Source organism: Chrysoperla carnea, chromosome 4 (genome assembly GCF_905475395.1).
Source record: "Chrysoperla carnea chromosome 4, inChrCarn1.1, whole genome shotgun sequence".
NCBI classification, from domain to species: Eukaryota; Metazoa; Arthropoda; class Insecta; order Neuroptera; family Chrysopidae; genus Chrysoperla; species Chrysoperla carnea.
Genome location: NC_058340.1, coordinates 62,302,044 through 62,324,647, shown reverse-complemented (window position 1 = coordinate 62,324,647; position 22,604 = coordinate 62,302,044). Strand labels below are relative to the sequence as shown.

General features: G+C 29.7%; 4 protein-coding genes across 7 annotated transcripts; 1 reads left to right on the top strand and 3 right to left on the bottom strand.

Moving 5' to 3' along the window:
- Positions 1-2,700: 2,700 nt before the first annotated feature.
- On the bottom strand, positions 2,701-5,964 carry LOC123298139 (histone PARylation factor 1). Its single transcript, XM_044880053.1, has 5 exons — positions 5,727-5,964; positions 5,186-5,641; positions 4,400-4,545; positions 3,493-3,734; positions 2,701-3,002 (listed from the first exon to the last, which is right to left on the bottom strand). The coding sequence occupies exons 1-5, from the start codon at positions 5,862-5,864 to the stop codon at positions 2,701-2,703; spliced, it is 1,284 nt and encodes a 427-aa protein (XP_044735988.1). The 5' UTR covers positions 5,865-5,964.
- A 59-nt stretch (positions 5,965-6,023) lies between these two features.
- On the top strand, positions 6,024-12,071 carry LOC123298168 (rab proteins geranylgeranyltransferase component A 1). The gene is made up of 8 exons (XM_044880091.1): positions 6,024-6,138; positions 7,392-7,653; positions 8,381-8,615; positions 8,675-9,141; positions 9,514-9,720; positions 9,790-9,911; positions 11,403-11,713; positions 11,775-12,071. Exons 1-8 carry the CDS (start codon positions 6,090-6,092, stop codon positions 11,967-11,969), a joined length of 1,848 nt encoding a protein of 615 aa, XP_044736026.1. The 5' UTR covers positions 6,024-6,089; the 3' UTR covers positions 11,970-12,071.
- A 341-nt stretch (positions 12,072-12,412) lies between these two features.
- Positions 12,413-17,475, bottom strand: LOC123298165 (septin-interacting protein 1). Its single transcript, XM_044880087.1, has 8 exons — positions 17,359-17,475; positions 16,680-17,233; positions 16,447-16,616; positions 15,462-15,660; positions 14,096-14,987; positions 13,493-13,699; positions 13,039-13,190; positions 12,413-12,748 (listed from the first exon to the last, which is right to left on the bottom strand). Exons 1-8 carry the CDS (start codon positions 17,465-17,467, stop codon positions 12,494-12,496), a joined length of 2,538 nt encoding a protein of 845 aa, XP_044736022.1. The 5' UTR covers positions 17,468-17,475; the 3' UTR covers positions 12,413-12,493.
- Positions 17,476-18,272: 797 nt separating this feature from the next.
- On the bottom strand, positions 18,273-21,956 carry LOC123298169 (E3 ubiquitin-protein ligase SIAH1B-like). Of its 4 annotated transcripts, none has more exons than XM_044880096.1 (2): positions 21,929-21,956; positions 18,273-19,486 (listed from the first exon to the last, which is right to left on the bottom strand). In XM_044880096.1, exon 2 carries the CDS (start codon positions 19,477-19,479, stop codon positions 18,466-18,468), a length of 1,014 nt encoding a protein of 337 aa, XP_044736031.1. In that variant the 5' UTR covers positions 19,480-19,486; positions 21,929-21,956; the 3' UTR covers positions 18,273-18,465. The 4 variants fall into 4 exon arrangements, with proteins under 4 accessions (XP_044736031.1, XP_044736027.1, XP_044736028.1 ...); XM_044880092.1 differs by lacking the exon at positions 21,929-21,956 and adding an exon at positions 20,698-20,849; XM_044880093.1 differs by lacking the exon at positions 21,929-21,956 and adding an exon at positions 20,033-20,232.
- Between the last annotated feature and the right edge of the window lie 648 nt (positions 21,957-22,604).

The following is a 22,604-nucleotide window of genomic DNA, read 5'->3' as shown; positions in this document are numbered from 1 at the left end:
CCGAGAAGGGGAAGGGGTTGATCAGGGGAGCTGCCTTTCCCTGGACCTGAACTTACCATTGATTTAGTTGGGTTAGTAAGCATGTATGTCAAAATCATGGTGAATTTATTAACATTGTTAATAAATTTAAAAAAATTCTTCTTTTGTCTCCCTTCTCTCCCTTTCAGTCTAGGAATATATAGTTTAGGTATGGCGATATATCCACAGAAAGTGGTTTCGTTAGGAAAAATATTCTTTTTACGTATAGTTAAAAGCTCTCTCTGCCTGCTCATACAAATAATAAGTGAAATTAACAAAATTTAAAAAACCCCGGACAAATTTTTCGGGTACGTAACCCTAAACTCGTACTTGAAACACATCTAAGAACACTTATCATTAAATTGCATTTATTTTTAAAGCCTTTTTCAAACTGAACCGATTTTGAAGATCATCGTCAATTTTTTCGGGTACAGAACCCTAAATTCCGACTTGAAACATGGTTAGGACACTCTCCATTAAATTACCTTTCAAACAAAACAAAAAAAATCAAAATCTGTTCATCTGTTTAGGCGCTACGATGCCACAGACAGATAGACAGACAGACAGGCTGGTAGACAGACACACACACATAGCGGTCATGCTAATAACACCCCTTTTTTTAGTTCGGGGGTTAAAAATAGACCGTAATACGATGACTTCCATAAGTTTTTTATTAACCCTCGAGTAAGATTAAGGATATGAAAAGGAAATAGAACTGTCCATACATTATCCATGCGTTCACTTTTACATTTTCATTAGGTTTAGTCAACATTGAGGGGAAATATTTGTTGAAACCCCTCACTTATCACCCCCTATTTTTTTAATTTTAAAGCGGTCGTCTCTTGAGCTAATAATACAGAAAATAATAGGTAACTGGCAACTAAAATAACTTGTATTATCCTAGGTTACGTATTTGACAATTTTAGACCAACTATTATTTAGTTAAATCAAATTTAATTTTTCCACATTTAAATTCGCGTAAATTTCTATAAAATAAAATTATCTTTACCTAAATTTAAACATATATTTTAACAAAAATTAAAATGTCAAAGTCAAATGATAAAAAAGTTGCTATAGCAGAATTGGTATGTCGTGCTTTAGCCGATTTACGAGACCCACAAGGATCAACAGAAAAACAAATACGTGAATATATTGAAATAAATTATAAAATTCCCGATGTTGGTATAAAACAGTCGATAACAACAGCCTTAAAAACTGGTGTTGCATTTGGTTTAATCAGTAAAAAGCGTGGGCATTATCAGCTAAGTAAATTAGTTGATAATTTACGTGTAATTGCCGCTAAGGGTCGTAGAAAAACACAACGTGCACGGTCACAAAAACCGAAAATACGTAAAATAGCACGAACACCGGCAATACGGAAAACATCACGAACACCAGCAATACGTAAAACAGCAACAAAAAGACCTCGCACACGTAGCACCACGCGTGGTCGTCCTAAAAGTATTTGTACTGATGCCTCTTGTAATAAAAAATGTGATAAACATGTTCTTTCATGCAAAAATCAACAAAAATATTATGGAAAAAATGACAGTGACGATGATGAGGGTGATAGTCAAGAACAAGACATTACTGATAATGAAGAACGTGATGACGTCAAAGAAAATGTTATTCAACAGAATTACAATGACTGCCAGGATAATGGAGGAGTAGATAGTGGGTATAATAATAATGACGAAATTGACGAAGTCTCTGATGATGAGGAAATGGAAGCTGACGATCAAGAGGAATATGATGATGACGACGACGATGAAGAAAGTTAATCAGTCGCTGATAAATAAAGAAGAAAAACTTGTGGTGCACTAAATCTCAAGATTTGTGTTTGTCTCTCATTTCAAATTCATTGTTTCATGTTTCAAAATTCTCAGAAATCAACTCTTAATAATAAAGATATTTAAAAGCTGAATGTTTTATTTTCTATGACGTAAAGTTTTATTAGCCTTAACGAATTAGAATTTGATCAGAGAAAAGTTCATAACAGCAATTTTCCTTCGGAAACGGAGGGACGTAGACTAGCTCACTGCTAGTCTACATGTCGGTTTTCGGATTCCAATCCTGTGGCGTCATTCGCCATCTTGAATTTGAAAGTGAATTTTTGTTTATTGAATAACTTATTTTCTATTTTAAACGAAAAATGGTCATAACCGGTCGGTTGGCGCGATATTGAGTTATTAGTCCTCTTGCCGTGCATACTTAATGCAAATTTAAGACTTTTATGGTTTTCTCATGGATGCCGTGATCAAAACTGGGCCAAAATGAAATGGGACCACACGGGAAGCAACAGCTTTCAAATAGATAAAGAATCATCAAAATCGGTTCACCCAGTCGAAAGTTCTGAGGTAACAAACATAAAAAAAAAATACAGTCGAATTGATAACCTCCTCCGTTTTTGTTTGAAGTCGCTTAATAATAAATTAAATTAAGCTATAATTGTGGCGTAATTAAAAATTTTACGGATTTGACGTAAGAAAGTGTTTAAGACTAACCATAATGAACACAATTGCGAAGATTAAGATATGTGTTAATCAATGAAAATTATCAACAAATTGATAATTTCCGCAAACAAAAATTTCCTTTTCCAATAAATTACAAAAAAAATTAACGGTAATACAAAATTTACTTAAATAAAAAAAATAAGAATACATTTTCCAATTAAAATATTAATTATAATATACTTAAATTATTACTTTTTTTACGATCTTGTAAATGCGCCTGCATAATATCACCAAATGAATCACGTCCTAATAACTGATATGATGATATTAATAAACTAAGAATGATATTATGAAATACTTCACCACCATAATTAAATAAATCCAGTCCTAATTCAAGGCTTGTACCAAAATCACATTCATCAGCAGCAATACTTGCCATCGTAATAATTGGTTGAAGTTTCGATAAGAAATCGTCACGTAAACCATCTTCTTTTGCTTCCACAATATTATTTAGTAGTTTCTTTATTTTATCTGCAAGAAAATTAGTTGTATTTAGACGCAGGAACTAATTTTATTTTATTTTTTTTACAATTGTCATTGAATGTGATGGATGAGTACCAATTTTTAAATAATTAACAACACAGATACACAGGCAGATGTTTCTCAAAGACCCCTTTTGGATTTCCATGTTCAAGTATATTTGTAGTCAGATGTACAAAACAAATGGCCGACTAAGGACAGCGGTAAATTCACGATGATTGAAAGAAAAAAGGTTTTTGTTGATAATTTTTATTACAGAGGCGCTAATTTTTAAAATAAGAGAAAATCGTTAGCTTTCGGAGGAAATTCGAGTTAAAAATCAGTCTCTATCCAAAAGTTTTCAAGGGTAATGAGGACATTCACCTGTGTCCATGACTTTGACCTACAATTGTAACTTAATTTACAGGTATAATTTTCTGGTATCAATAATAGAACATCCTGTACACATGATATAAAAATCGAATAAAAGTAAGACTCTTACCTTTAGTTTCAATCAAAGGCCGATACCCTAGTTGCGTTTTTTTATTATATGGGACAACAATTCCAATGCCACTGAACGTTCTTGTGACGACTTTATTATTTCGAGATTTCATTTCATCTGTTTTCGTTTCTAATGTAATATTTTCAGTTTTTGCATAATCTTTTAATTTGGTCTGAAATTTTACTATACCCATTTTATTGAAAGGTGTACATTTTTTTTGAACATAATTATCCAAATATACACTAAAACAAGTGAAAACAAACAATTGACTGAGTTAATTGTGGAAATACCATGTATAGACAGTATTGATGACGCAATCGTTTGTTTTTTGACGTCACGTAAATAACAAAAGATATCCACTTTTAAATAGCCACACACACACACTGATATTCCCATATTAATACATACTATAAAATTTGCACCTAATTAGCGCCCTCGTGGGTAAACAGTGATGTTTACGAAAAAATGTTTCAAACAAAAGTTGTTTATTTTTTTATAAGGAACATTTTTTACATTTAAACTTTTGTTCTATCTCTAAAGGTTTACAAGACCCAATTGACCTATGTTGCTCATTTACGAACTCGACCTCACTTTTTACGTCCTCAGTACGCTATAAAAATTTCAGTTTGATATCTCTTTTCGTTTTTGAGTAATCGTGTTGGCAGACGGATAAACGATAGACAGACAACCGGTAAACGGACTAATTAGGTGATTCTTTGAACACCTATATCAAAATTTTGTTCGTAGCATCAATATTTTTAAGCGTTACAAACTTGGGACTAAACTTAATATACTATGTATATTTCATATATACATGGTATAAAAATTCAAATATTACAGATTTATTAGAATGTGTGTGGTTATCCAATACTCCACTCTCATTTTTATAAATTTTTTTATAACATACTTAACAGCTCCAAACAAATTTCCTGCCATAATTGTTAATTGGCCATTTATCAAATTTCCACTGCAGACAAAACATGGATCTGACAAGGGTTCATCTCTGTAATATCCAATATGATAGCCTTCTTTATCATAACATTTGATAACCGTCTAAAAAAGTTTAATTATTAGCAACATTCACATTATAATAGGGAATATTCATGTATTTTTTTAAATTCATTGTTTACACCGTTATAACAAAGTAAAAAATATATATACTGCTTAAAAATGCTGTATTTAAGTGTAAAAAAATATTTAAAATACATTCTAATTTTGAGATATTTAAACGCAGTTTTTTGGCGCTCTCTGTTGATGACGTATAAGTACGTGATCTGTGAATTGGTGACAGTTCAATGTATAATTTACACTTTAAAAAAATGAATTTACAACACAGAATTTACACTCGTTATTATTAAGTTTTCTAATAAAAAGCCGTAGAATAGTATAAGTTAATGAAATACCATATAAAATGTAAGTAATTAATATCATACAGTATGTCAACAAATTTGACAAACCCGTGCTATGATGTCACGTCCGTATAAAAATTTGAATTTCCGTTTTAGATATTTTAAATGCCCTCACTGAATTTGTACTTTTATTAATTAATTTTAAGTAATTAAAAAGATATTAATTACTAAAATAATGGTTTAGTTGAAATGTCCAGTCATTAAAGCTACGGAAGAAAAATATTTGAACCAAATTTAAATTTCATGAATATTCCCGATTGTATAATTTAAAAGATATATATTACTTGCATCTCTGGTGGATCGTAATAATACCTCCAATGTCGTAAATACTCATTTTTAGTTTTAGTAACATTTTGAAATTTACCGGCTAACACATCAAACGGACCCACTAGTACTAAATCAACCTTTTCAAATGCATGTAACGGATCTTTTTCATTAATAATTTTACAAAACTCCCAAAATTTGTAAAAATCATCTGGCATTTTTACAAGAAAATTACGTTGTATAAATTCTGACTCAGTTAACTCCGATTCAGGTTTCGTATCAACCTGGGAATTATTGGTTTTTGTAGTATTTTGATGTTCCTTATCCGTATCATTATCCTCATTTTCGGATTGATTTTCAATATTCAATTCACTATTATCTTCGTTTTCAGGACCATCCTTTTCAATTTTTGAAGCATGAGTTGTATTTGATTCTCCATTATTTAACTTCTGTTTCTTTGTGGCTTGAGTGAATTCCTAAACGAAAAGAAATTTACGATATTAATGTTAAGAAATGTTCTGGAATAAAATAAAAGAACCAATTGAATAAAGAAATAATAACCTTTAAATTATCAGATGGTGGGTGTTTAAACTTTTCTAAGTGTTTCGGATTCTTCTGATAACATTTATCACCATATTTACAAGCAGTACGTTTATCTTCATTATAAGCTAAAAGTTGTTTTTGATAATCATCGGACATAGTAATAAATTATAATAAATACGGGGTTTCTTTAAAATAGTAAAAAAACTTTCTTATTTAAACAATAAATTAAAATATTTTTTTATACCCTTTATTGACAAGGCGCCAAATTAACTTTTTTAAATTTTTTTCTATTTTATGTTGGTATTTTGTAATATTGTGACAAGTGAGTGACAGTACATCTAAAAACAAAAAGAAGAAAAAATAGTGATAAATATAAATAAAATGAATGAAGAATTACCTTCGGAATTTGATATAATTATAGTCGGCACTGGTAAATTTTAATCAATTTTTTACTGTATAATAATTTATATCCAATAAATTAACACAAGCCATTGATAATTTATTAATTTCAATTTGCCCTAATTGCTAGACCAAATATTTTGTGTTCTAATGTACGAAATGGATATACGGATATTATCGTGAGTTTCACGTCAAAACTGCCGAAAAATGAATAGTTTTACCCTGTGGTTGCGTTCATTCACTGATCCACGGGTCATGCCTTGAATAGGGTCGAGCTAGCACGCGTCGGCAGATTGTTTGACTGTTTGGTTTACCTTGTGTTTATGTTCATTCACTGATCCTCAGAAAATCTCCAAAAAACTTAGATAATATTCTGCTCACGCTAATCATATACTCCAAATTATATTAACGTGAGACTCACGCTAAAAACACGATAATGCATCTACTCCAAATAATGTTAACGTGAAACTCACGCTAAACACACGATTGTGTTCATATAGCATCACCCAACCCTAGAGTTGAAAACCCCTGAAGTAGTCATCACAAATTAAGTTACTGCAACAAACAATTCATCGAAACTTACTTCGATGAGACGGATGTTCTTTTCTCATGTGTTTGGGCAGTTATTAAGGTTTAGCTACATACTTTTTGTGACCTGTCTTTTATGCTGGTTATTTATGTAAATAACTATGTAAATAAATATGAAAAATCGATTTCACTCTCTTCTCAATAATTAAATAGGTACCATCGATATGCGATTATATTGTGCCATTATTTATTCGATTGAAAAATCCCCAATTTTTTTTGAATTGTTCAGTTCACGTGTTCTCAAAATTATATTCAGAAAATACATTAATAAGTAGAAAAGCCAAACAGAATAGACCTTTTTTATGAAAAACAAAAATGCTCTTTGATAATTTTTTTTGAAAATATAGGTCGAGTAGAGCCTGTAACTAAAAAATTACGCATTTTTAACAATAAAAACACTGTGAAAAAAATTGTTAAAAAGTCACAATATTTGAAATATTTTAAAACGATTTTTTTGGCTCCACCGCACACGTGATCTGTTATGTCAATCCGACAAGCAATGACAATAAAACAGTGTCAACAGTTGTATTAATATATCACTATTATCAACTTTAAATGACGTCAAACCAACCTTCGTGTAACATCGTGTGTTTCCGGATCTTTTTCGCCAATTTGAATTTTAATGATTTTCATTGTCTGTCTATTATAAAATAATTTAATGTTATACTAAAATTATGTAAATTTTTATTATAATAGGTTTATCAGAATCAATTATTGCTGCTGCTGCCAGCCGAATTGGGAAAAAAGTATTACATGTAGACAATAATGATTATTATGGTGATTTATGGGCATCATTCAATTTAGAAGGGCTTCAAAAATTTATTGAACAATGTAAACAATCAGACTTGTCTAAGACTAATGATGAAATACCATCTGATATTGAAGATGGAGAAATATTTATTCCAGCATATTCTAACAAACTTATTCAAAATGTCGTTGAGGAATGGTTCATTCCTGAGTAAGTTATACAATTCGTTCAGATACAATTTTCATTTTTTATTAGAAAAAATTACGTAAGTAAACCTCCTCAGCAATTGAACTCCATAGCATTCTGTTTTTCGTCTTGGAACACCTGTGATTTTCATAATACGGAGATCATCCGTGATATTGCTCATTCATCTCATTTTGGGCCTCTGTTTTCTCTTTGTGGTTTAAACTTTGACATTTAGTAATTTTTTAATTACGGATGTTATGTTTCCATATAATTTTATATCGATACTTATGAATAGAAAGGTTTAGATATTCTATAATCGAGATTTATGTTACAATTAAAAATTATTTACATAGTTTTTAATACGTTGTTGACGATTTCTCGTATGTATAGATGAAATTTATTGCTGTACTTCCATTTTAAAATGTTTCCTTGTCTTTCACATAAATGGGGTCGTAGACATATAGACTAGCCAGAGATTCATCATAAAAGAACAAGATATGTAAAACAAAATGTTTAACTCAAATCACCGTTTCCTGGCTTCTGCCTTGTGGGCAAATTATAATCCAACATAATTTTCAGTCGTTAGTAGAATTTCGTCTTTCAAATGTATATTCAATTCAATGAAGTGATATGGAACTCCAAACTAGTTCCATAAATCAACTACTTATTGAGAGTTAAAAAATATAACCCTATAGATTTATCTGTTTTTTTTTTTTTTTTCGTTTACTTCAAATGAATAAATTAATTTTAGGAAAAGTGACTTACTAAGTGATGCTCTTCAAAAATGTAAACTAACTCAAACTAATGTCGATGGTGAACCTAAATTTGAGGGGGAAAGTCATGGAGACAATGAAAAAGTAGATACACTGGAGTCAACCGACTCAATTCAACCTCCCGAAGGACCTCGTTATGTACAAAATAATGAATGGACACAAGAAAAAATTATGAAAGATTATAGAAAATTTAGTATTGATTTAACTCCAAAGGTAAACATTTCTACAGAATTTTTCATTGCAAATATTAAACCAAATTATAAAATTTTTAGTTACTTTACGCACGTGGCTCATTAGTCGATTTATTAATATCGTCAAATATTGCTAGATATGCAGAATTTCGTAATGTGAGTCGTGTATTAACATGGCAAGCAGAAACACATCTTCAAGAAGTACCATGTTCACGATCTGACGTATTTGCGACAAAGCAAGTAAGTGTCGTTGAAAAGCGAATGCTAATGAAACTAGTAAATGATATTTTAAAAAGTGATAACGATAAACGATGGGAGAAAGACGAATATACAAAATCATCATTTAAAGAATTTTTAGAAAAGTATAAGCTAACACCAAATGTTATTCATTACGTATTGTATACGATGGCAGCGTCAACACGTGAAACACGATTTACAGATGGTTTAGTTAGGATGAAAAAATTTTTGAACAGTTTAGGCCGTTATGGTAACACACCATTTTTATGGACTATGTATGGTAGCGGTGAAATGCCTCAATGTTTTTGTAGGTATGATTGCAAAATAAAAATTTTTTCAAATAATACTAAAATAGGGAACTTTAATATCTTCTTTTGAATACAAGATTATTTATGTTGTCCACAAACGTCAAGCATTAGTCAAACATGTTTCCATGCTTACAAACGAATCAAAAACACTTAAGGAAAGCTTTGAGCATACTTTCAGTATGCGCCTAGTTAACAGCCAATAGAAAGTAGGCACAATGATACCCTGCCTCTTCCCCCTGAGTGAGGCTCAGCCCACTCGGTTATACTCCATCCCTTTTAAAATATTCCTATATCTATGGGTTGAAAGTTCCATGATTAGTTTTAATCTATATAACTGCAATTTTATAATAACGTTTATTTTTAATGTTTATCTAGATTATGTGCAGTTTTTGGTGGAACATATTGTTTAAATCGTCCAGTAAAAGGTATAATACTTGATGATAAAAATAATACTCAAGGTATATATATTGGAAAACAAAAAATTAAAGCACCAACTATTGTGATGGGAATTGAAAAAGCACCTGAGAAATATTTACTGCTTAACTTTCAAAATGTATCACATTGTGTGTTTATTATTAACAAGTAAAATTGTAAAGAAAATTTATCACTTAAATTTTTGTTAATTATAAATTTTATTTTGTTTTTTTGTAGATCTATAAAAAATTGTGATAAAGAGAATTTAACATATTTACGATTTCCGCCATTAATCGGAAAATATCCTTGTAATATTATTGAAGTTGGACCAGCCGCAAGTGCTTGCCCCAATAACTTGTGTAAGTAATTTTTATACCATGTATATATGAAATATACATAGTATATTAAGTTTAGTCCCAAGTTTGTAACGCTTAAAAATAATGATGCTAGGAAAAGAATTTCGTCATAGGTGTTCATAAAATCACCTAATTAGTTCATTTCCGACTGTCCGTCCGTCCGTCTGTGGACACGATAACTCAAAAACGAAAAAAGATATCGAGCTGAAATTTTTACAGCGTACTCAGGACGTAAAAAGTGAGATCGAGTTCGTAAATGAGCAACATAGGTCAATTGGGTCTTGTAAACCGTTAGAGATAGAACAAAAGTTTAAATGTAAAAAATGTTCCTTATCAAAAATTAAACAACTTTTATTTGAAACATTTTTTCGTAAACATCACTGTTTACCCGTGAGGGCGCCAACTAGGCGGAAATTTTATAATATGTACTATACTTGATTATCAGTTATGTATGGTGTCACATGTTTGTATGTGTAATGTGATAAAGAAATCAACACTGACTATGCATGGTATTTCAACAATTAACTCAGTCAATTGTTTGTTTTCACTTGTTTCTGTTTATGTTTGAATTTAAGTGTATTTTTATTTACCTATACTGGGGGTTTGTTACAACTTGACTCCTTTTGTTAAAATACGCAATCTTATTTACGATTTGTTTCATACCACAATGACAACAGTAATAGTTATTCGTTTTTATAAGTTAGTGATTGCACTTTCACATAAACTCTGTATATAAGGTAATTTTGACCCAAAAAATACAAAAATCGGTTTCATTTAACGATTTTGCGAATAATTCTCGAGATAATACCGGAAATCGATCTGAAATATCGTTTTTTTTTCGAAAATTACTCGGCCAATCGCCAAATAAACTCGATTTTTGAATTTCTTGGGTCAAAATTACCTTATAAACTGAGTTTCCTCAAAATCCGAAACAAATAATTTTTTACGATTTTTTTGAATTTTTCTAAGGGGTCATAAGGTCATTTGGGTCTTTGCTCCGTAGGACCTATCTTGTAAACCGTTAGAGATAGAACAAAAATTTAAATGTAAAAAATGTTCCTTATAAAATATTAAACAACATTTTTTCGTAAACATCACTGTTTACCCGTGAGAGCACAAAATTTGACAGTTCATGTACTTATACGTCATCAACAAAGAGCGCCAAAAAACTGCGTTTAAATATCTCAAAATTATAATGTATTTTAAATATTTTTTTACACTTAAATATAGCATTTTTAAGCAGTATTTATATTTTTGTTATAACGGTGTAAACAATGAATTAAAAATATTAAAAAAATACATGAATATGTATATATATAGAAACTATGATGACATTCATCTAAAAATCCGTAAAAGATTAATGGAACATTTAACTATAAATCGATACGATTCGAATAATAAGCACGTCATTTGGCCAGCGTTATTGTCAAGTTTTTTGATAAAAAAATGGTAGACAATTTTTGAAAAGATTTTATAAGAAAATTTCTGTTATAGATTTACTTTATATGTACAAAATACAAGAGAATCCAAATATAAAAGAAGATTTACAACCATACGTTTCAAAATTATTGAACACAGAGTATGTGGAAACAACGGCAACTCAAAGTACTCAAACACACAAGAATAACGAAACATTTGAATCTGCTTCAATACAAAAAGAAAACACTTTACCACAAGCTTTATGGGCATTTTATTACAACATACCTGACATGAGTTCAACAAATCTTAAAACAAACGTGCCAAATAATTTTTATCTATGCGCGGGTCCAGATCACGAAATCGACTACGAATTCGCTGTACATCAGGTATATATTTTATTTGGTTTTTTATTATAACAATTTTAAGTAACCTAATCTATGTTTTAAGGCAAAAGAAATTTTTTCTGAAATATATCCAAATGAAGAATTCTTACCGAGGGCTCCAGATCCAGAGGAAATTGTATTAGAAGGTGAGGAGACAAATACTGAAGAAAATACTTTAGAAGATGAAAATAATGATGGTGATAAGATTTCTACAACTGAAGAAAATGTTTCCCAAGCAGAGGAAGTAACTGAAGATTAATTTAATATAATAAAAAATTGTTTTTACCATACTTTTTTGTACAGATTAAAATTATAAATTTAATGCAAAAATTAATAGTCACTTCGCCATGTTCACTTCACTTCATTTATTAAAATTATTGAAAATAAATGTTTGGCTAATTGTTACTTAATTTTAATAGATTCATCATTCTTTATCCTAAATTATGATATATTTTGTTACTTAAGAACTATTCCAAATCGTACAGAATTTAAAAAATCAAAAGCAATAAACGATCATCTTCGATTTTTCAGGTTAGTTACGATCCAATGATGAATAAATACATAATATATAATATTTTTACAATAAAAAACAAAATTTAGGATAACAGTTTTCATGTAGAAATAATTTTAACTCTATAAATTTTTTAAAAAGAAAATTTATTTTCCAACAGAAAATAACATTCATTATTTAGAGATTTGTCTGCGTGTTCAAAATTTAATATACGCCAAATTTATCGCCGACGTATATTGTTAAATTTTAATCAATAAATTTAAATGTATAAATTATGCAATATCCAATAAGTTATTTAAATTTGTGGGTGCCCAATTTGTACCATTTGTCGTTGCAAATACTACATTCTTATCGATATAACATTGTGTTGAACCATTTCCTATACGATATACTTGTTTTGCTTCACGATAACGATTTGGTATTGGTACAAATAATATACCACGCTCTTCACAATTCTTTGCGATGATATCTTTAAAGCTTAAACTTTGTGGCATTTGGCTAGCATTACGCACAGCATGAGCCAAAGTCTGTAAAAAAAATAACATATATAAAATAGTATACATTTAAAATAATGAATTTAGATAGATTTTGTAAAATTTTGAGAGCCTACATCCAACAGGCCAACAACTTTCAATTCGAAGACTTTTAAAGCTTGCATTTGTTTATTCATAACGGCAAGATATCATCACGATATGATGTTATCGATATCGCTATATCGTGATAATATCTTATTATCAATAAAAAAACAAAAGCAAAATAAATTGGAAATTTTTGGGAGCCAGTTGGATTGTGCTTTGTTTAATGAAATTCTATTTACCTCTGAATGTGTATTTGTAATAATTGGAGGCGGTGGTGGTGGCAAATTGGTTTCTAAATTTGTTAAATATGATACAGTTTCAAGTGCACCAGGTTGACCAGTTGGTTGTTTTACTGCTCGGTTCATTAACTCTAAAGCTTTGCGAAAACACTCTAGAAACAAAATATAATCATTTATTTATTAATATTCATTCATTGTAACACAGAATCTAGTCATACGCTTGCGTAATACAAATTTATTATTTTCTTACTAGAAAAACCATATTTCAATTAAACAAAAATGAAATTGTGTCAATAACTGCAGCTGGTGTACAATTATATTTTGGATTGATTTACAAAGTCGGATTACGTAGAAAACTCGCAGACTTCAAAAGTCCAAGCGAGACATTGCTTAGTTAACAAAATTATTTTATAAATTACGTCAGCTAATTAGATTTTAAATAATACACTCTTACCTTTAACAGCTGGTTGTTGTAGTAACTGCTCCGAAAACATTCCTTTCCAACCAATAAACCAATCAGTTACTTCAGTATAATTTGGCTGTTGATTTAACCATAACGCTAAAGTTTGAAGCCAACGTGGCAAAAAACATTTATCAAGTAATATAGACATTGCTTGAGGACTTAACATATCTGACCAATCCATTACCCAATTCCAAGCATCTAAAAATTAGTATATTTCTATAAAAAATTTAATCATCACAATTGAAAAATTTATACAGTATGGATTTTATACTGTTTTCCATTATCATATAGTGTGTCCCCGGATAGAGGTAACTATACTTGTAAATTTTCTTATTTTGCATTTTAAGAAAAAAAGTCATTCTTTATAAGAAGTTTTGCTTATTTTGAAAAGTATATACGCATATTTAAAACTTCTTAATAATGTACAGGGTAGCCAAAAATTTGGAATCACTATTTTTATTTTTGGTAAACTACCCTTCTTTTTTATAAATTGGCGAAATGTTACTAAGAAAAGTTACTCGCAATTAACAATTATGACTCTATAAAAAATAATTATTTATATAATAATTATATTAGTTTTTGAAAATTACATACCTAAATGCTGTTGATGTGGATTAATATGTAAGCTGGACAAACAGACTTGAAGTTTAGGTAAAATATATTTATGTAAAAATGCAGCAAAAGCACCAGGAGACATAGCTGGTTGCCACGGACGTAACATTAATTTAGCAGACCGATCTGATGGATGCCAACTTGTTAAAGCTGTTCCTAATTTATCTTCAATAATTGGATACACACTATCTTGTAACCGTTGGCCCATTAACGGAATCCATGGATGTATCCATACATGTATAGGAACTGTATCAGTTAATGGATTCCATTGTAACACTTCTGAATTAATTTGTGGTAAAATTACTTGTTCTAACAAATTTTCCATTATCCACATTGGTATAATTGGTTTCCAAATATCCAATAAACGTATCAATGGATCACAATCACGTGGACTCCATGTGGATACTGTTGCACGAATTACCGGCATCCATGTAGACCAAACTAAATTATTGTATGGTTGCGATACACTTTGAGCATGAACTGAAAGCGTACCCCGTTGATTTGATTGATCGAGAATTTCCTTCCATTGTTGAAATACATCAGTGTACTGATTTGGTGCTGTTAATGGATTCCAACTGACTAACGCTGATGTTAACAAAGGACCAACAAGACCTGGAGCTAATTCTCCCAAATCGTATATTAAATATTCTTCAAAATAATTTTCTTGTATGTTTTTAAATTCATCAGCAACTTGTCGTAACGATAATGCATGAGATGGATCAACCAAGCGTTCGACAATATCCAATAATGATTGTAACGTTTTCATTTGCCGTCCTTGTTTTTCTGTAACTTCTGTTAATCCTTTACGTTCTTGTTCTAATGCTACAACACGATCACAGCAATGTCGCTTTTTTCGATCAACCCAAATAATATCCTATAAATAGGGAATATTCATGAAATTTAAATTTGATTCAAATATTTTTCTTCCGTAACTTTAATGACTGGACAGTTCAACTAAATCATTATTTTAGTAATTAACATCTTTTTAATCACTTAAAATTAATTAATAAGAGTACAAATTCAGTGATGGCATTTAAAAATTTCTAAAACGGAAATTCAAATTTTTATACGGACGTGACATCAAAGTACGGGCTTGTCAAATTTGTTGACATACTGTATGATATTAATTACTTGTATTTTATATGGTATTTCATTAAATTATACTATTCTACGGCTTTTTATTAGAAAACTTAATAATAACGAGTGTAAATTCTGTGTTGTAAATTCATTTTGTTAAAGTGTAAATTATACATTGAACTGTCGCCAATTGACAGATCATGTGCTTATACGTCATCTACAGAGAGCGCTATTTCTATCATAAATAAAAAATAAATCTTTCAAGTTTTACCTGTTCGCAAATATCAACAAGTAGGTCCAGATTATGTTGCAGTTCTGGTAACGCAAAGTTTGAACATTTTTTGTGAACAATATCTTCAAATAATTCACCTTCTCCTTCTGGTTTTTTAGGGCCACTTAAAGCATGATAACCACTGAGTACACGTTGTTCCGGACCCCTCATATCAATGACTTTCACCTTACTTAAATTACTGTGAAGAAAATGTACAAAACATTAGTTTTAAAACAGCTTAAATATTCGACTTTTATCTATTGTATAGTTCTCGGCAATTCAAAGACTCTATTGAGTTGAAATGGCGTGGAAATTTTCGAGATGAACGTTTCGTTTTGTTTTCATTATAAAATTTAAAAGTTTTTATACCATGTATATATGAATTAAGTTTAGTCCAAAGTTTGTAACGCTTAAAAATATTGATTCTACGAAAAAAATTTTGGTATAGGTGTTCATTCATAGAATCACGTCCGTCCGTCTGTCTGCCAACACGATAACTCAAAAACGAAAAAAGATATCAAGCTGAAATTCTTACAGCGTACTCAGGACGTAAAACGTGAGGTCAAGTTCGTAAATGAGCAACATAGGTCAATTCTAGGCGTCTTGACCTATGGGTCCGTCGGATCAATCTTGTAAACCGTTAGAGATAGAACAAAGATTTAAATATAAAAAATCTTCTTTATTAAAAAATAAACAACTTTTGTTTGAAACATTTTTTCGTAAACATCACTGTTTACCCGTGAGGGCGCATATTAGGAGTAAAATATATAGTACATATGTATTATATGGGGCTATCAGTATGTGTGATATGTATGTATGTGTAATGTGATAGAGTAATCAACACTATCTATGCATGGTATTTCAACAATTAACTCAGTCAATTGTTTGTTTTCACTTTTTTTCTTTTTTTTTTAATTTAATCAGATTTCTCGGACCTAATAACTACTGGGCAGAAACTGACAAAATTATATAATTGATAATGTACCTTGTTAAATCTACCGTTCGATATGCCCCAGGTTGTTTACCCCGTTCAATTACATCGTCCACACTTTTATAATAATACCGACTTTTTTTACTTGCTGCAACTTCCCCTTCCTTTTTCCATTTATTTTGTTTATCTTTTGCTTGTTTTGAATTATCATCGCGATCATCAGCCTAAAAGTTTACCAGAAAAAAATTTTATGAGTGCGAAAAAATAATTTTGTAAAAAAATATTACCTTTTCATCTGCAATTTTTGCAGCCTTTTCAGGTCCATAAGCTCCGATTGCTCCACGACCTTTACGTAAGTGTGCCTCAACAGGCCTTGCAATACCCTGTAAATCTTTACCCAATCCCATACCAGGTTTGTAGCCCATTTGTAATAGAAGTTTTGCACCAATTCCTTTTGTATGACGTTCCCAATTTCCAACACCTTTGGTCATTAACGGTGTATTTAACGATGGTCGGCCAGTTTTTCTTAATCCAGCTGTTTCTTGACTAGTTTCCGTAAAATTATTGAACTGTTGAGCCGATCTACTAAATGAGGGTTTTGAATCGTCTTCTGATTCACTTGAACTATTTGCTACATAATTTTTTGACTTTTTGTTAAACGTAATTGACTCCTCATCATCTTCCGAGGATTTTTCATCCTCTCCATCTTTTTTCTTTTGATTTTGAATCCCACCAGAAACAAATCCAATTGGTGCTGAATAATTTTTAGGCACTTTAGATTTTGACGATCGGCCTGATTTTCGATTGTCATCTTCATCATCACTTTCATCAGCCCAAATACCTTAAGTGCAAAAATAATTTGGTAAACTAATGTTAAAATTAAACGAAATTATTTGTGAAGTTAAGTAGAAAATTATAACTTATCGAAAACCGTCTCAGTAAAAATTAAGCCATTCTAATACTTACCATAGATTTGTTGGTGTTTTGTTGGTCGTCTTCGTGGACGATTTATATTAAATTCGTTATCCAAATCATAATCTGTTATTTCAAATTTTTCAACTTCATCACCCGACATAGTTTATTATTATTATCTAACCAAAAATTGTTATTTGAATTTCTGTCACTTAAAATCTAACCTAATTTAATGTTGTCATAATTCATAATTAAAAGTTGCATAATCACTATACGTAAGAAATCCTAAAATATCCCCTGCCCATACAGAATGAGCCTATTTACCATATATAACGTAAAGATAAAGGATCTAAATGACTTCTGATTGTTCTGTTATTAATAAGAAAATGTTTATTTTCAGAACTTGATACATAATAAAATAATACATAATTTAAAACGAGAGAAACATAGTTCCTTTGGGTCCCACTTCACCTCTATTACCGATAAGACAAGTTATTTTGCGATTCGCTTTCGGACTATTGTGGATGTACATGATTTATTATTTCAAACTACCTTGAAACCATTATGAGAACTAAACAGAGCAAATTGGCGAAAAATGCAGTTTTCTCTCTTTTTAGATTTTTAAGATTTGTGAGTGAACGATATCGCTTAAAGACAACGTTCTTTGCTTACATTACAGCTAATTACATTTGCTTTGGCATCTTTTCCCATGATTTCACCCATAAAATGAGTATTTTCCTCTATGCCTGAGTTTAAAATAAACCAAGTATGAAATTTTCACTCTTTTCGAAAAAATTACAAATTTATGGAGAGCTGTATCTCAGTTTTCCTCTGAAGATTAAAAAAAGATCCGCTACAAATATATCCTGCCATCTAGAGGATCTTTTTTTAATCTTCAGAGAAAAAAGGCTAATTCGTGCGCAACTATTAATAAAGGAATTGTAAAAATAATAAAACATGGCTTCATAGTTTTAAAAGATCTTTATTGATATACGTAACAAAAAGTATGAAATAAAATATTTTGGGAGTAATTAACATGCTTAAATTAACAAAATGAACTCCTTTAGTATAATATTGTCGTTAAAATAATAGTACAAAAAATTATAACATTAAAATGAATATTTTTTCAAAAAAATATGATATGGATGATTATAAAAAAAATTAATGGCGCCTTTTTCCAACCACACTTTTCGATCTGAATGTGCGTGTCACTAGTGGTAAATTTAATGGAGGCGCATTTGTAGCAATTGGAGAAGAACCAATAATATTACCAATATTATTATTTGTAATATTTAGTAAATTTGGTATTGTTATTTCAGTTGTCTTTTTCTCTATATTCTTATCATCAATTGATTTATTATTTTTGCAAACTCGAAAACGAAATGTAACTTCACCGTTTATCAAAAAAGTGAATAATGTGTCAAAAGAAATCGCTACACAATTACCCGCGCTAAAAGTTGATGTGTGATCTACGATATGACTTTCACAATATTCAGTGATTTTGTATTTACGTATTGGATCACTTATTTTAAAAAATTCAAATTCATAAAAAAAATTAGTCGATTTATTTTTCGGACCAATATATTGTATTGTCCAATATGCTCTTTTTGTATTTGGATTATATTGATGTATTAGCCAAAATAATCGAAAATGTGCAGAAAATAAATAAAAAGTATCTTTTACAGATTTTTCAGAAAAATTCATTTGAATTTTTTGTTCGTTTTTATCGCTGGTATATTTATAAACATTGTCAGCATGTTTTTCACGAAAATGATCATAAAAATTTTCGACTTTATCAATCCAATTACATTTCCATTCTTTTGAAAACTTTGTCCCTACCATGGAACATTTAAATGGGCGATAGAAACATTCGTTATTTTCATGTTCAGCCTTTTGGTCAATGCGTAAATTAAACGTACAGCCCTCTTCTTCATAAATACAAGGATATTTTGATTGCAAAATTACTTTTTCAATCAAAATAGAACTCCGTTCTAAGTATGTCTCTTTATCTCCATTTCTATAGCAAGAATAACATCTTGGTTTGTTTGTTGTTTGCTCGTTGTTACAACATTTTCCGCATTGTAAGTGTGGTTTATTGAAATTTTTCGTCTTGCAACAGACGAATATTGGCACACTCAGATATTTTTGGCATTTAACACATTTTAAATTTTCCATAGTAAATCTGAACAAAAACAAAAACTGTTAAGTTAATCTAGTAAGATAATATTTCTCAGTTTCCGGAGCAATTTCGAGAAAACTTTTTTAAGTTTAAAACTATTTTCTTCATTTTGTGCAGAATGGGTTTCTTTTTAAATAGATTAACAAATGTAAATAGCTCAGAAAATAAGTATTATCGAACAAAATGTTTTGGTATAAGAACGTCACGGAAAGTTAATTTCAAAACGAATGGATTTTGGATGTTAGGAATCAGGAATTAGGCTGTTTAGACTGCTAGGCCGCTATTAGAAAAATGAAGAAAATAAAATTAACTGTTATTTTTTAAATTTTAAATTTACAAATACATTTACGTTCAAAGTTGCAAAATAGGCTGTTAAAAAGAAATCGAAAAATTAAAAATTCTTGTTTTAGAGCTTTGAACATATTTCTGTAAATATTAGCACGTACAGAAAAAATGCTCAGACAATAAACTATAGTAAAATTGATTTTCTGCAAAACTTATTATTTCGCTGTCACCTTCCCGAAATTCGACCTATGAAACTATATTTACATTATTACATGCTTGTTCCGCAGGAATAGGTTGTCTATAGCACGTCCGAATGTTCCGATTTTTATTCTGATTTACTGAATTATTGTTGAGCACATGACAAACCGTCTAGTTCTGCTTAACAAGATTTATGATATTAAATGGTAGAGGAAGGGGGCTTGTTATATTTTTTATTTATCTTATTTCTTCAATTCTTGTAATTTGTTATCAGTCTATATTTAAAACAGATGTGTAGTGGGGCAAATTTTATACAGTGGAAATGCGATATACCGTATTCATAATTATTAAAACTTAAAAAAAAATCAAAAACAGTTTGAAAAATGAGGACGTTTTTGATATGGTTGATAAAATTTATCAACTTTTAATGTTAAAGAATTCTTATTCACAATGCTACTGATAATAATCTAGATTTCCGCACTTTAAAAAAATAGCTTCACATAACTTTTGTAAGGAATACCTAGAAAGTAATAAGTTTTCTGCAGAAATTTGATATTATTACAATATAAAAAAATTTAATATTTTTTTGTTATTCAATAAATTATTTTATTTTATTTTTGTGATTAATTTTTTTGGGTGGGGCGAATTTTAAATAAACTATATTATGTATTTATCATAATAACAAACATAAACTTATTAATAAACAAAAATAATAATTATTATTATTTTACCTTAATAAAAACAATCTTGTAAAAAACTATAAACCAATGTTACACATTTGTTTATTAATGCTACGATACTCGAATGAAATATACAAACTTATCAATTTTGATTTGATTTTAAATTAATATATTCAGAATGCAGAGCATTGTATTTATTTGTAGACTGTAAAACAAACTAAAATATTGAGTGGAATAAACTAGAATATACAAGAAGTTATTACGTGTTCCTTACAGTATGGGGAACCCCCAAATGTATTCTGAACAAACTTAAAGATATAAAAATACCTAGTACTACTTTTGGTAAATAGATTCCCATAGAGATAATATCATAGAGCTGTATAGACATAGGAAACGCAGTAAGTGTATATAAGAAAGACGAAGACAGCTGTGCGCGCCTACTTTATCTGATCTATCTCTACTGCGGTCAACCGTTTGGTAACTATTATATAGTATGTATACAGGTATTGTAAATATTTTAAATTTATACGTACATATAATATGTATGTGTTTGTTTGTTTATTACTATATTCACTGAGGGAATGAGAATAAACATAGTCTTATTACTTTGTTTGTAAGAGTGGCTATCTTTTCTTTACTTACATGATGTAAAAAAACAAACGATTGTGTAATCAACATTCCATCTAGAAATTTAATTTTTACAATTTAAAATCGAAAGAAGTTCTAATTGGTTAAAAAATTGAAATCTAAGAAGTCATTTATAAAATTCTATGGTTGTAGTACTGATATGTGTGTTCAAAAAATATTATCTAAGGTTCGAGATCTTTCTCTCTTATTATTCATTATCAAACTTGCTTTCCTTTATTAATTATTATGCCCGTACGTATTGTCCATCTATCATATCATCATAGTTTGGCATTTCATATCATGTATTTTACATGATCAACGTTGGAGTTGCCTACTGATGATGTTAGACAGAATGATTTAGGAACGCAAGCCAAAAGTTTATATGCGTATTACAAAGCGGTTTACTCATTACTCATCATCAATATCAGAAAAAAAAAAAAAAAACAATAATACATATATTGTAATCAGTTGTATATTTTATTTTTCTATTAATAGCTAATCTCTGAAGGGCTAAAAGGTCATGTCTAATATATCTACAATGCTTTTAGAAGAAATTATTATAAACGAAATACAATAAATTTCAGTAAAAAACTAACCCAATTTTGATTATTTTTGGTTAATAGTAGATATTATTTAGGAAAATATGTATATTTAACATAAGCAGAGTTGTAGATATTTTTGGTTGTAATTTATCAATAAAATTCAACACTTGTCCTGATATCGCAATGTTTTAGGCCTTACCTCTATAGGTCATATTCATCAAACTGAATTGCTTATCGAAATATTTTCTTCTTAACGATTTTTGAATAAGACAAAAAAGATCTTATTTTTAAAAGCCCTGTAAAAAATGAATTATTCTGAATAAAAAGTCCGATGATCTGTCTTATCAAATCAATTATTTGCAAGTTTCACAAGATAAAAAATATCTTACTTTCTTTTGCTTTGTAAAACAATGTCTGATTGTTGGTTCGACTTAAAATTCAATTTCAAAACATTGTGTGAAGTGTCATGTCTTCATTACTTGTCATTGAAATATGAGAAAGCGTTTTTTTTCCTACAAATAAAAATATCTGTTTTCACGTATTTCCAATAAATGTAGACTTAATTATTTAATGAATATTTATTGTAATTAAATTCATTGAAAAGATTCTTTTTTACAAAATTTTTGCAATTATTTTGCTAAAGTTAATCACATTTATGTCTTTTTGTGATAATTCTAGGTATCAGTTTAATCTTAACTTTACAACTTTCGCATTGGTACAATCAAAGATGTCACCGTAGTATCTAGTATATCATTAGTAAGCCATGAGCTAGTTGCGCAAATGTTTCTA

Excerpts from the sequence above, each read along its gene's own strand:
- LOC123298139 (XM_044880053.1), bottom strand. The coding sequence starts at position 5,864 with ATGTCCGATGATTATCAAAAACAACTTTTAGCTTATAATGAAGATAAA. Across the intron at positions 5,642-5,726 it reads CACCATCTGATAATTTAAAG|GAATTCACTCAAGCCACAAA; the intron begins GTTATTATTTCT and ends CTTTTCGTTTAG. Across the intron at positions 4,546-5,185 it reads ACGATCCACCAGAGATGCAA|ACGGTTATCAAATGTTATGA; the intron begins GTAATATATATC and ends AAACTTTTTTAG.
- LOC123298168 (XM_044880091.1), top strand. The coding sequence starts at position 6,090 with ATGAATGAAGAATTACCTTCGGAATTTGATATAATTATAGTCGGCACT. Across the intron at positions 7,654-8,380 it reads GAGGAATGGTTCATTCCTGA|GAAAAGTGACTTACTAAGTG; the intron begins GTAAGTTATACA and ends AATTAATTTTAG. Across the intron at positions 11,714-11,774 it reads ACGAATTCGCTGTACATCAG|GCAAAAGAAATTTTTTCTGA; the intron begins GTATATATTTTA and ends CTATGTTTTAAG.
- LOC123298165 (XM_044880087.1), bottom strand. The coding sequence starts at position 17,467 with ATGTCGGGTGATGAAGTTGAAAAATTTGAAATAACAGATTATGATTTG. Across the intron at positions 17,234-17,358 it reads AAAACACCAACAAATCTATG|GTATTTGGGCTGATGAAAGT; the intron begins GTAAGTATTAGA and ends TTTGCACTTAAG. Across the intron at positions 15,661-16,446 it reads CGAACGGTAGATTTAACAAG|TAATTTAAGTAAGGTGAAAG; the intron begins GTACATTATCAA and ends TTTTCTTCACAG.
- LOC123298169 (XM_044880096.1), bottom strand. The coding sequence starts at position 19,479 with ATGGAAAATTTAAAATGTGTTAAATGCCAAAAATATCTGAGTGTGCCA.